We start from the raw sequence: 13,602 nt of genomic DNA on the forward strand, positions 1-13,602 counted from the left end.
TGGTGAATCCTGCCTGCATGAGCAGTGGTGCTCCAGGCCCATCCTGGTGGTCTGCCAGGGGTGGGGGGAGGCGGTGGACACTGCATCCCTTCCCAGCCAAGATGCTGCTGCGAAGGATAGTGCTCCTTTCCCCCTCGGCCACAGAGCACTGCAAGACACGTGCTTTGTGGAGAGCATCTGAATCCCTGAACGAAATTGAGATCCACACACAGGCCCCGAGGGCGAGTAGTAAGGCTCAGGTGCGGCATTTCTCGAACTGCCCTTTCGCTTGTGGGTAGGAGGTTCCTGGTTTTCCCCAGAGGGGTGTGTGCGAAGTGACATAAGTGATGGGAAAGCACTCTGTGCTCCTGTGACCGGAGACAGTTCCATAAATAAGATCCTAATGTCATCATTTATACAGTAAAGCCCTGAAAGGGAGGAAGGGACATTAGTTTTGAGTTAAGTTGAAAACTGGACGTGAGCTACTGACAGGCCATTTGTCCTCAGGCCAAGACAGAGCAGACCCAGCAAGCTCGGGGTCCTCATGTCTGAGAACCGTCACGGAGAGCATGTCATCACCAGGAGATGATGTTACTGTCCCTCCCCACCGTGGGGAGCCATCGCGGCCAGGTGCCCACCTTTATAGAACTCGGCCCTTTTCAAGTGTTAAGTTTTTGAACATGTAGAGCAAACAGTAAATTCACAGAAATTCAATTCCTAGTAAATTTGCCAAAGGGGGGAAAAACATGGATGTGGCCTAACCTCCAAATACAATGAAGGTAACTGGTTCCACAGGTGGGCCCACTCTGAGATGCCCAAGGGGGAAGACGTGGGCGGAGGGTGGGCTTGCCCTCTGACTGCTACCCGGGCCAGAACGTAGTCCTCCGCAGCAAGGACCACATCTCCCAGGGGAGAAGAGGGCCCATGTGCAGGCCACGCTGCCTTTGACCAAGCAAATAACTGTAAAATTGCCGACAGCTCCTGGTAACACTGGGAGAAGAAACGGGATTGCCTAGAGACACAAAGCTGCAGTACAAAGAGCCCACAACGTGTAGTATGTGCCCTTTTGACCCAAAAAGTGCAGTGTTTTGCCAACCACGCTTTATGGATATCACCCTCCCATTACTGGCTGACACAGCTGAGGGGGCCTGAGTGCCTTTGCTCAAGCCGGATGCATTATTCATCTGCAGCAGACGCCTGCTTTTTTCCCTTCATCCATCGCGCTGACCCTTTCAAGGAGGGGTCACGAATGCTCCTTCATGTCTCTGAATCCCATAGTGCCTCAGAGATGCTGAATTCACCCTCCCAAGACCGATTCCATCCCTTCCTCCAGACTGTCTGCGTCTCTCAGCTGCGTCTCCTTGATCTAAACAGGATGCTTCTGTAGCTTCATTCATGTCAGCTTCTTGGAAGGATTAAGTCGTTGTGGTGATTCCATGTCATCAGTAGCCAAGGAGATGACATTAAACCATTACCTTCTCTCTTTTTAAATATTTACTTTATATTATTTATTTGGCTGTGCCAGGTCTTAGTTGCGTCATGTCAGATGTTTAGTTGCGCCATGTGAACTCTTAGTTGCAGCATGTAGGATCTACTTCCCTGACCAGGGATGGAACCCAGACCCTCTGCACTGAGAGCTCAGAGTCTTAGCCACTGTACCACCAGGGCAGTCCCAAGCCATCACCCTCTTTAAAGCAGCAGCAACTCTCTATTCTCTGGAAGCCAGTGATACTGTTTACCTCTTTGCGCTGATGAGAAAATAATGTAATGACAGTAATTCGGATCCCATTTGGAGATGAGACTTGTCTCCTTGGACCCAAGTGAACCTGTCTCTCTCACGGACATCCAACAACCAGAGGATACCCTGCCCAGATGGTATCTCCTCCTCTGGGCCTTTTAAGTCAGTGTAGATTGTGGAAGAAGAGACACCAGCATCCAGATGGAGTATCACAGGGCTGAAAAACCCTTGTCCTCCAACTGTCAGAGCTCCAAACAGAGCCAGCTTTGCCCGTCATATACTCACACTCCCCTGTGTGTCTTGTGTTCCTTCTTCTCCAGACTGCCTGCCCACGTGAATGGGAAGCTTCGAGGCCACACTTTTATTTCTGTAGTTATGGTGATGAATTAATGAATCAGATTTAGTGCAGTTCAAGTCGCTGACTCGAAGGCAGCTAGAATGCGAATGCTTATTTAAATCATTAAATTTGTTACAAGTAGAACGTGTTTTAATATTTATTTACTTGACTGCCTCAGGTCTTAGTTGTGGCACACAGATCTTTGTTGTGGCTCGGGCTGCTCTAGTTGTGGCACAGGTTTAGTTGCCCCGTGGCATGTGGGATTCTTAGTTCCCAGACCAGGGACTGAACCAGTCGCTTCAGTCGTGTCTGACTCTTTTGCTACCCCATGGACTGTAGCCCGGCAGGCGCCTCTTGTCCATAGGGTTCTTCAAGCAAGAATACTGGAGTGGGCAGCCATGCCCGCCTCCAGAGGATCTTCCTGGCCCAGGGATCAAACCCGGGTCTCCTGCATTGCAGGCAGATCCTTTACCACTTGAGCTACCAGGGAAGCCCGAGATTGAACCCGAGTCCCCTGCATTGGAAAGCAGATTCTTAACCACTGGGACCACCGGCGACATCCCCACAAGTAAAACTGAACCCCAGGCTGTGATGTGGAAAAGGGGTGCCTGCAGAGCCCACATTTCCACTTCGCTCCCTGCTCCTGATGGTACGTCACAGAAGCACACATTTATTTCTGGGCACCTCATTTGTACCATCAGCGCTGGGCAAAACCGTTTTGCAATTTTAGTATATCATGCTTTCTTTTCCCAAGGCACGCAAAGTCAGAAGCTCATGGAAACAGAGGCTCTTCAGCCCCAAAGGCCTCGAGCTCCCCTGGTGCAGCACCCACGCTCGACAGCTGGCGCTGGGGCCCGCTGGTTTAGCAAGTGCTGACAGCTGGCCTCTTGGCTGCCAGGCTCCGAGCAAGGGCTTGGGATCCAGCGGTGACCCAACCTGCAGTCTGTGCCTGGAGGCAGGAGATAGCTGGCTAGTTTTGGGCTGGCGGTGAAGGGCCGGAGGCGTGACCTCGCCCCGCCTGGGGCCAGGGCAGAAGTGAACTTGAGCCAAGAAGTAAAGACATGCAGGCCTCAGCTCATGGGGAACAGTGGGCTAAAGGGAGGACACAAGAGGAGGCTTTTGGGCAGAGGAACCCAAGACAGGCCCCCAGGGTGCAGAGGCCAAGGCCCTGGAGGCTCACTGAGCCGCTGGGCGCAGAGACCACAGGGCTGGTCCCGGGGCTTCGTGAACCCACCCCACTCAGAGCCGTGGAAGGTTCTGTTAACATCACTCTGCTCCTCTGTGGGGACAGAGCGGGGGTTCTGTAGCGATCCAGGTGAGGGTGATGTGGCTCAGGCGTGAGACAGAGAGAAGCAAGTGGATTCAAGAACTGTTTTCGAAGTAGGGTCACCAAGATACAGTGGTGGCTGCTCCAGGTGGCAGAGCAGATGGTCAGCAAGGGGGCTTTGGACGCCCGGTCTGTTCTTTACCCGCCTAGACCCACTAAGTTCTGGACAGAATGTAAACGGTTCTTTATCGTCAATGGCAAACCCCTAAAACACAGGCTCTGCTTTTTCCATTAGCCACATTAGCACAGATTTAGGTCTGTCCTTCTAAATTATTTCTGGCTATGCTGCATGTGGGCTTTTAGTTCCCCAACTAGGGATCGAACCTGCCCTTCCTCCATTGGAAGCTCAGTGCCTTAACCACTGGACCAGCAGGCAAGTCCCAGGTCGGTCCTTTTAAAGAGGAGAACAACGCATCTTCCCTGGAATTGCCACGTGCAAAGCCCACTGTAGATCCTAGGAGTGGATGTTCCCAGTGAGATGATGGAGCTGATGCCAGGGTGACAGACACAGGTCTGCTGAGAAGTAAACCTGGGCATTCTGACCGAAAGCTCCAGGAGTGGCCCTGCGTTCGCGTCCGTTTGACGTCAAGGCTGTTCAGCTTTGGGACGCTCTGCAGCCCTTTGTGGCTCACACCCTGGACCTGCCTTGCTCGGACCTGGCGCGTCCTCCTCCCAAGGCCACATCCTGACCACACCATCGGGATCTCAGGCACCATGGGGCTCGAGTTAGAACTAGTGTCTGGCCCGGCGGTCCCGTACAAAAAGCTTGTGGCTGCAGCAGGGAGATAATTCCAGGGGCGACAGAAACCTTCCTTGCTCCCACAGGCAGGCTGCTGTTGGCTCCTCCAGAGGCAGCTCTGGTGGATGGAAACTCCACTCTGGCGTGGCCTGTGGCCAGACCTTAGGTAGAGTTCAAGGCCTCTGGGGAGATCCGATCCTCCTTCCATAGAGATAACTCTCTTATTTATTCAACCCATTCCTTCTTGCTGGATTTTGAGTTTGTTTCCTGACTCAGTTCTGACTGTAAACTGCAGTGCAATGACTGTCCTTACAGCTCCATCTTCCTCACACAGAGGTTATTATTTCCCTCTGGTGGATTCCTAGAAATGGAATTGCTAAGTCAGAGGGAAGATAAATGCTAAGGCTCCAAGCAACACTTTGCCAGATCACTCCCTGTAACAAGGCACAGTGAACGCTCCCACCCAGAGCTGCATGTTCCGTTTCCTCTTGTGTGTCTGCGTGTGCATTCGGCCTACTCTTCGCGACCCTGTGGACTGTAGCCCGCCAGGCTCGTCTGTCTGTGGGATTCTCCAGGCAAGAATCCCGGAGTGGGTTGCCATTCCCTTCTCCAGGAGATCTTCCCTACCTAGAGTTTGAACCCGCGTCTCCTGCGTTGGCAGGTGGGTTCTTGACCACTGGGCCCCCGGGGAAGCCCCTGAGTTTCCTCTTAGTTACGGCTTTCTCTAGCCAGCTTCTCCCCTGAGTGGCGTGTCTTTCTAGGATGTGCGGGTGAGCATGCTCCTCCCATGCTCTGGTGCATGCTCTGCCCTTCCCTGCTCATCTTCACTTGCCTTTGGAGGGGCCTCCTCTTGTGAATAAAAATGCATGTCCTGGGGTTCTAAATACACCCCATTCTTAGCTCCAGAGTTGGGGTGTAAATGTCACCACGGGACTTAAGAGATAACAGATTGAGCTTGGTGTCACCCATTGAACTGTCACCTCTAGAGCGGACCCTCAAGCCACGCTGCTGCCCTACCACCCACCCACCCACCGGATGCCCCCTGAGAGGTGGTGTTTCCTCTGGGGGTGCTTGCTGGCCCAGCAGACTAGGAAAGAAGCACCATGAGGCTCTGTATTCACAGGGATAATTTATAGACAGATAATCCACATTTCATCCTTAGCATTTTCCAGTGCTATGCAAAGGTGTCTTGAATTACTCTGGTAGCCTTTCCAGAAAGGCCGGCTGACTTCACTGCATCTCTCTAGTTACAGTCAGGCCAAGAGTCTAAGCCCTGAGTGGCGGATGATGGAGGCTGGAAGCTGAGGGGCGGGCAGTAGGGCAGGGTCTGAGTCTGGACTCTAGACTCCTCCTCGTGGCCCTGTGGGATTGTTCTCAGGAAATCAGAAGAAAAGAGAAGGGTCTGCAGGGGGGCTCTTAAGTCTGTGAAGCCCTGGGGGTCTTCCCTCTGAAATGCCCCTTCATCTCCCTCCTCCTCCTGGCCTGGCAGCTCTAGAGGTCACTTCCTCAGCACCTGGCTCTCCTGGGAGGAGGCAGCCAGTGCCTCACCTGCTCAAGGACGTCTTTCAGGAGTGAGTCTGGCCTCAGTCACGGCAGTCGGGGAGCCCGTGGCGAGGCCAGGGTTTGGAATCAGGGAACCTTGTGCATCCAGAGCCGGGCCTCACACTGCCCTCCACCCCACAAAGCCACAGGGCGGGGGGTGGGGGGACAGGCGGCAGGCAGTGTCCTCTTCCTGCCTGTCACCCTGTGGCCCTCCTGCCACCAGGCCCTGTGTCCCCTGCAGGTCCCCTGCATGTCAGCATGGCAGCCACAAACCTGGAGAACCAGTTACACAGCGCACAGAAGAACCTCTTGTTCCTTCAGCGGGAGCACGCCAGCACGCTCAAGGGGCTGCACGCGGAGATCAGGCGGCTGCAGCAACACTGCACAGGTGTGGGGTGGGGGCAGCCAGCTCCCTTCAGGGGCCGGGGCAGGGCGGTGGGGGTGGGGGGCCGTCCCAGGCCTGCCCGCCAGGGCTGCAGAGCCAAACAGAACCTGTCATCAAGACAGTTTCACACTGGCTGCCTCCAGGGCTGTGCCAGGGGAGTGAGAAGGGGGTCACTTCCCTCCTCTGGGGGGTCAACCCTGTCATCGCTGGAGCCCCTCTGAATGCCTTACCTCATCCTCTTTGCCAAGGCCACATGCACTGAGCATAAAGTTGGAAAGCCAGTTCTCAGCTTACTGAGGCTTGAAGGATCCAAGTGCAATGGTTAGAGTTTATTAATACAATGCATCTTGGAGCCAATGACCAAAGTATAACACACAGAGCAAGCTGCTTGGTAATTGTGGATGTTGGGGTACATATAAGGGGAAAGAAGGGTCCCCTCTGAACCCTAGTAAGGACAGTGGCCACTGATGGTCTCTGGTGTCACTTTTGCCTCTGACGCTGGCAGTCCCTGCCCTGTCTGGGCAGGACCCTCGGGCTGATCGTGGGAATCAGTTCTGCATTTTCAGAGCAGATGAAGGTTTTGAAGGTACAGTAATCATTCACAATGATTGTATATGATCTCCTTTTTAGATTTAACGTATGAGCTGACAGTCAAGAGTTCGGATCAGACAGGTAAGAACTCCCTTCCCCAAATTTGATGCCACTGTTGTCTCCTATTGTGGCAGATGTTGGTGCCACCTGTTTTCACTAATGACACATTTAGAAGAAAACACATTTACTGTGAAGAGTTGCGCGTGTGATCAGAGCTCTCCGAGAGGAGGGCAAGGGCAGTCTGGACTCCCTAGGTGTGACAAGGGGCTGTCAGTGGGGCAAGAAGGGTGCACGCTTTTTTTTTTTTTTTGATTGACACATGTATTTAGAATGGGCTTCCCTGGTGGCTCAGACGCTAAAGAATCCACCTGCCATGCCGGAGACCCAAGTTCAATCCCTGGGTTAGGAAGATCCCCTGGAGAAGGGAATGGCTATCCATGCCAATATTCTTGTCTGGAGAATTCCATGAACAGAGGAGCCTGGAGGGCTACAGTCCATGGGGTTGCAACGAGTCAGACACAACCGAAGCGACCAATACTTCATTTAGAATGCCCATTCTCTCTGGGCTTCCCTGGTAGCTCAGTCAGTAAAGAATCTTCCTGCAGTGCAGGAGACCAGTGTTTGATCCCTCGGTCAGGAAGATTCCCTGGCGAAGGAAATGGCAACCCACTCCAGTATCCTTGCTTGGAGAATTTCATGGACAGAAGAGCCTGGCAGGCTGCAGTCCATGGGGTCACAAAGAGTTGGGCATGACTGAGTGACCTTCACTTCACTTCTCTGCTTTTCTGGGTTCTCTGGTTTTTTTACAGTGAGGATGCGTTCCTTCTGTAACCAAGAACGAGATGTGATATAAACCAGAAAGAAGAGGTGGAGCAGGGTTCCATCTGTGTCCAGCAAGTTAGCACAGGACCTGGCACAGCATGTGTGCTCTCTACAGACTGGTTGAAGGAGGGGCCACATTACTGGGTGGCCTCCAGAACAGCCCTGAACGCCTCTCTCTCGACTCTTGTCCCAGAAATACTCCCCCAAAGCCAGAATCTTAAGGAACTTGCAAAGCTAGCAGCCTGCTGGCAGCTGGGGCAGAGGGGACAGAAGCCAGGGCCTCTATGGCCTGTCCCAAATAGCTGCACCAGAGAACAGATGACGATTTTAAAAGTGCAAAAACCACACTGGAGTCAAGATGGCTTTTTCTAAACAGGCCTTCCCCCAGGGGTTATGGTTCAGGCTCTGAGAGATGCAGAGAGGGGACCCGAAGCAGGGGAAAAGTGGCAGCCTCGCATTGGGTCTTCCCCGAAACTTGAGAGCTTTTGTGCCTTAGACATGGAGAACGTCTACATCTGTCTTTCCAAAACGGGCTTTGAATGGAGCAGACAGATGGCTGTGCTAACAGGGTAATCCTACGCCTTTGGAAAGGTCTAAAGCGTCCCAGGTGGCTCCGCAATAAAGAATCCGCCTGCCAATGCAGTAGACATGGGTAGGATCCCTGGGTCGGCAAGGTCCCCTGGAGGAGGAAATGGCAACCCACTCCAGTATTCTTGCCTGGGAAATCCCATGAAGAGAGGAGCCGGGCGGGCTACAGTCCACAGGGTTGCAAAAAGAGTTGGACAGGACTCAATGATTAAACCACAACCAACCAATACTCTGAAGCTGCCCATTTTAACATCAGCGTTTTTTAATTTGGAGACATCCTTTCATGCACTAAGCCACAGAACTGAACTGGACAGGGCCTCAAAGACCTCCTGATCACCTACCCTTTCCTGGGAGGAGAGGACACTGAAGCGGCATGAGGGGTGTGGGGTCCCGCCTTCCTTGTGGCCTGTGGGTACCACACCCATCTTGGGCAGGCATACCCCTCCCCCATGGGGAGGCGAGGCCGGCCTAGACCTCTGATCCTTGCAGGGAAGTCTCCCTGCCCCCGTTCCGCCCCCACCCCCACCCCCAGCACCTAGCCGCCCTGCCCTTGGGTTCTCACTCTGCCCCCTCGGCTTGTCCATCCAGGGGACGGAGCTTCCAGAAGCAGTGAACTCAAGAAAAGATGTGAAGACCTGGAGGCGCAGCTGAAACTGAAGGAGGAAGAGAACGCGGAGCTGCTGAAGGAGCTGGAGCAGAAGAACGCGATGATCACCGTGCTGGAGAACACCGTCAAGGAGCGCGAGCGCAAGTACCTGGAGGAGCTGAAGGTCAAGAGCCACAAGCTGGGAGTGCTGACCGGCGAGCTGGAGCAACGCGCCGGCGCCGTCGCCTACCTGACCTCGCAGCTGCACGCCGCCAAGAGGAAGCTCCTGAGCTCGGGCGGCGCCTCGGACGGCGGCCCCGCGCTGGCCAGCTACAAGCCGGCGCCGCCCAAGGACAGGCTGCCCGAGACGCCCCGGCGCCGCATGAAGAAGAGCCTCTCGGCCCCGCTGCACCCGGAGTTCGAGGAGGCCTACAGATTCGGGGCCGAGAGCCGGAAACTGCTGCTGCGCGAGCCGGTGGACGCCATGCCAGACCCCACCCCGTTTCTGCTGGCCAGGGAGTCGGCCGAGGTCCACCTGATCAAGGAGCGGCCCCTCGTCATCCCCCCCATCGCCTCGGACCGCAGCGCTGGCGAGCAGCCCAGCCCCGCGCGCGAGAAGCCTCACAAGGCGCACGTGGGCGTGGCGCACCGCATCCACCACGTGGCCCCAGCGCAGGCCCCGCCCGAGGTGGAGACGCTGGCGGTGGACCAGGTGAACGGAGGCAAGGTGGTCAGGAAGCACTCAGGGACGGACAGAACTGTGTGAGCGCGGCCCCCCCACCCCACCCCCCGCGACCCTCCACCCCGCTGTCGAGGCACTGTGATCCCCACTAGGAAAACACTTCATCCGCACCTCCTCTTTTGCTTTTTTTTTTAAAATCCCCATGCATGCCAAATTTATTTCACACTGTCAACAGATTATTCTCCTCCTGCTCCTCCTCTGGCCCTCTGACTTGACACCGAGACACGATCTTGCCCCTGCAGCAGAATCCGTATTTACTAATCGCTGAGGCCAAACACCTGTGTGCCCACTCGCTTGCTTCCAGCCCCGCTCCGCGGAACCTCCGCGCACGCGCGCGCGCACAGCCGGGCCGCAGGCCGCGTTCCTGCTCGACGTTAACGAAATTATCCGATAGTCACACGCCTAATTCTGAAGTCCGAGCAACGCATTTCGGCCTTGACCTCACGCCTTTGGTTTCCGGGGCGGCCTTTCCGGAAAAGCTCTGCGCCCTCCTGGAGACCCCCCTGACACACCCTCCCCGGGGGCGGCACAGATAAGCCGAGCAGTTGTATGTTATGTCACAGGAACTAAATAAGATGACATTACTCCTCATATCACCACCACCTGAATGTGTGTTCATATTTTTTGTTGTTAGTTTTATCCAAAATGTTCAAGATCCCAACAAACTTTATTTTCTAAACCTGCCTTCTTTCTGTTTTGTGTCTTTTATTAAACCACCCCAGGGTGGGCCTGGAGGGGAGGGACAGTGGGAGGGGGAGAAATAGCGCACCCCCACCCACACCCCCACCCGTAACTGCTGCCCAGACAGTGGGCTCACCCAGGGTAGGTCCCGGGGTGGGGTTCACTCCCGGAAAGAGGAGGCCCTGTTAGCTCGCACTACCCAGAGCTAGTCCCTAGAATGTTCTGCGTTTCTGGCAAAAGTCGCTTTTCTGGCCCTGCCCTTGTGTCCTGCTAGCGCTCAGCTCAGACCTGTCCCTCCCATGCCAAGTTAAGCTGCTCTTCACCCCCAGACCGGCCTGGCCAGGGCTCTAGGGGCACAGAAGGAAGGGACGCCCAGGAGCCGCTGGTCCTGGAAATTTCTAAATCTGCACCCTCACAAACCCAGGCAGTTGGGGGCAGGAGCTCAGGCAGGGCTTAAACATCAGGCCCACTGGAGGTCTGCAGCACAAGAACTGGTCTGGAGGGTTGGGGAAGGGCGAGGTCCTGGGTGGTTCTGTCCACCCCTGCTCCTCCTCAGCATCATCAGCCCAGGGAAGGGGCCCCTTTTGACCCCACGGGGCAGCCCCGGCCTTCTACCCCACCCCCTAGCACACAGTGCTTGCCTCCAAAGAGGCAGCTGCTGAAATAGACCTGGATTATCAGAAAACCACCTTTGGGGGACTTCCTGGTGGTTCAGTGGCTAAACCTCCCTGCTCCCAATGCAGGGGGCTGGGGTTCGATCCTTGGTCAGGGAACTAAATCCCACATACTGAAACTAAACATCCTGCATGCTGCAACTAAGACCTGGCACAGCCAAACAAATGACTAAATACTAAAAACAAAAACAAAAAAACCACCTTTGACAATTTACATTAGAATTCTCACTTGTGCCATTGATATGCCAGGCAATTTTGTTGAGAAGGGAAAGAGATTTCCGTCTGAAAAGGGAAAGAGAATTCGACACATCTTAAAAGCCTCTTTTTGATTTTACTTTTTGAATACACAGAATCCTTAAAAAATAGTTTTTTTGAAAAAACCATTCAGGTTAACTTATATAGAAAAAGATGAAAATGGCTGATTTCAAATGAAAGGAAAAAGCAGTGTCAATCTCCCTCCTTCCTCCAGCGGTCCCAAGAAGTGACAGCGGACGATCTAGTCTTCCCTAACTCCCAGCATATCCACCGCTGACCACAGACTTAGAATTCATTGTTGTTTCTTCAGCCAGAGGGTTAATCAGAATTCAGGGTGAGGCACACCCCTTGCAGGACCCAGTGAGAAATGTGCTTCGTGGTAAAGAGATCAGCTTCGAAGACCAAGCCGACCCCCATGGCATTCCTTCTGGTGGAGGTGGTGTAGACAGGCGTCCGGAAGGTGTTCTGCACAGGAAAAAGCGTGTGAGGGCAGAATCGAAAGTGAAATTGAAAGCTGCTCAGTCATGTCCGACTCTTTACGACCCCATGGACTATACAGTCCATAAAATTCTCCAGGCCAGAATACTGGAGTGGATAGCCATTCCCTTCTCCAGGGGATCATCCCAACCCAGGGATCGGACCCAGGTATCCCATATTGCAGGAGGATTCTTCACCAGCTGAGCCGGCAGAAGGGAGCACTAGTCCCAGAGGGTGGGTGGGAGGGCAAAGGCGCATCAAAGAGCTAAGGATGCAGAGGGCTCCCCACCAAGTGCATGAGGCACGCCCAGGCTCTGCAAACACCCTTGAAAAGAGGATAGGCGGCAGGGCAGGATCACCTGCCATCCATACTGAAGGTAACTCCATTCTGATCCAAGGAGTGCCCACAGAATTTCCCAAGAAGGGAGAAGTCACTCCTGAAGCAGGCCTGGACCACAGCCTCCAACCTTGAACCCGTGCCCCTCTGAGGAAGACTCTGCATGCACGCATGCACACGAGTGCATTTCCCGAGGACGGGCTCAAGGGCTTCCCCCAGCCCTGAAAGGTGAAGGGCTCCTGTGCTAAAAGGCAAGACTGTTGGAAACCACCTGGTGTCTAACTCTAGTCAGAGACCAGAAGAGGAGAACCAGGATGGGCATCAGCATTTCACCTGCAGTTTGAGGCGATGGGCTTCGATGGGGATGATCTTCAGGATGGGCAGGTCAACCACCAGCACCTTGGGTTTGCTCTTGATAAGACATCCTCTTTCTATGTCCCAGTCAGCGCCTTCTAGATAGAGTCCTGACACAAAGCATCCTAGAGGCACAGGAAGAGAGCCAGGCTTAGGCAGTTGTTGTTTAGTCCCTCAGTTGTGTCTGACTCTTTTGCAACCCCACAGGCTCCTCTTGCATGGGATTTCCCAGGCAAGAATACTGGAGTGGGTTGCCATTTCCTCCTCCAGGGGATCTTCCCAACCCAGGGATCGAACTCGCGTCTCCTGCATTGGCAGGCGGATTCTTTACCACTGAGCCATGCTGGAAACCCTGGACTCAGGCAGGGGCATGTATAATTCTGCTGTATGGCTCTTAGGGGATGTGCATATCAATGAACAAAATGGTAACTAACCGATTCTCCTTTCCCAGACACAGCCCATGCCTGTTCCCAAAAGACATGGCTGACACTTCTACCTGGCCCACTTTCTCTTCATAGAGGAACAGCTCAGATGCAATGCCCCGGAGACCCCATGACCCTCCCTATGGCCACCATGCCATGGAGGAGGGGTGTTCGTCTCTCCCCAGCGATTTGGTGCCCCAGACTTAGCAGCCTGGGGCCCCCAGAGTCAGCTGGCACCACAGCAATTCCGAGTCCCCCCGAGCTGAAGTGACAGGAAAGCAGGGAGCTGAAGCCTCGCAGAGGAAGTGGCCTCAGGGGAGGAGGACAGTGCATACTTGCCAGGAGTGGAGAAGAGGACGGCCACTTGGCCCAGAGAGGGTGGTGGCCCCAACACCGCCAGTCCCTCTGAGACCTCTCTGGGTCTTCTACAATGGGGATGGAGCATTCCTGAATGTTCACTGTAAATCCCCACTCCCTGAACTATCAGTAGCTCAAGAGGGCTTTTGTGCCCCAACCTTTTTGGCACTAGGGACCAGTTTTGTGGAAGACAATTTTTCCACGGACTGGAAGTCAGGGGCGATGTTTGCAGCAATGGTTTCAGGATGATTCAAACATATTGCATTTCTTGTGCACTTTATTTCTACATCAGCTCTGCCTCAGATCATCAGAAACAGACCCCAGAGGTTGGAGACCACTGTTCTAAGACGTGACTCCCCCAAGAAACAGCAGTTTCCAGCTGTAATTTGCAGACTGTGGCCAGTGTCTAAGGGACTTGAAGTTACAGTACAATTAAATGGTTCGCACCTCACCTATCCCACTCTCTGGCTTCCACGCCCCTGGGGTCTCGTGGTTCTGGGAAGCCACCTGGTGATCCAGTTCTTTGAAAGCTCACATTCTAACCCTAGGAGCCCATTTCCCATAGATGAGCCCGGCGAGTGTGGCTCAGCTCTCCCCTGACATCAGCCTGTATCTCAGATGAAAAACCAGACCAGAGGCACCCAGACACACCCTCAGAGATGCCAGGAC

The 13,602-nt window shown here is 54.2% G+C and overlaps 2 protein-coding genes across 6 annotated transcripts in view; one reads left to right on the forward strand and one right to left on the reverse strand.

The window, feature by feature from the left end:
* The window catches only part of CCDC92 (coiled-coil domain containing 92), a 35,180-nt gene extending 25,120 nt beyond the window's left edge, over positions 1-10,060 (forward strand). For 4 of the 5 annotated variants that reach the window (XM_020901345.2, XM_070475122.1, XM_020901346.2 and 1 more), the window contains 3 exons: positions 5,904-6,050; positions 6,678-6,719; positions 8,637-10,060. In XM_020901345.2, coding sequence (XP_020757004.1) covers positions 5,921-6,050; positions 6,678-6,719; positions 8,637-9,400 — 936 coding nt within the window. In that variant the 5' untranslated portion in view covers positions 5,904-5,920 and the 3' untranslated portion in view covers positions 9,401-10,060. Of the gene's footprint in view, positions 1-5,885; positions 6,051-6,677; positions 6,720-8,636 lie in introns of all 5 variants that reach the window. The other variant, XM_070475124.1, reaches the window with a different exon arrangement.
* A 982-nt stretch (positions 10,061-11,042) lies between these two features.
* DNAH10 (dynein axonemal heavy chain 10) overlaps positions 11,043-13,602 on the reverse strand; it is a 153,602-nt gene continuing 151,042 nt past the window's right edge. Inside the window, exons 78-79 of the mRNA XM_070475137.1 lie at positions 12,134-12,279; positions 11,043-11,451 (exon numbers count right to left, since the gene is read on the reverse strand). Coding sequence (XP_070331238.1) covers positions 11,305-11,451; positions 12,134-12,279 — 293 coding nt within the window. The 3' untranslated portion in view covers positions 11,043-11,304. The remainder of the gene's footprint in view (positions 11,452-12,133; positions 12,280-13,602) is intronic.

Source organism: Odocoileus virginianus, chromosome 12, assembly GCF_023699985.2.
Source record: "Odocoileus virginianus isolate 20LAN1187 ecotype Illinois chromosome 12, Ovbor_1.2, whole genome shotgun sequence".
NCBI lineage: Eukaryota > Metazoa > Chordata > Mammalia > Artiodactyla > Cervidae > Odocoileus > Odocoileus virginianus.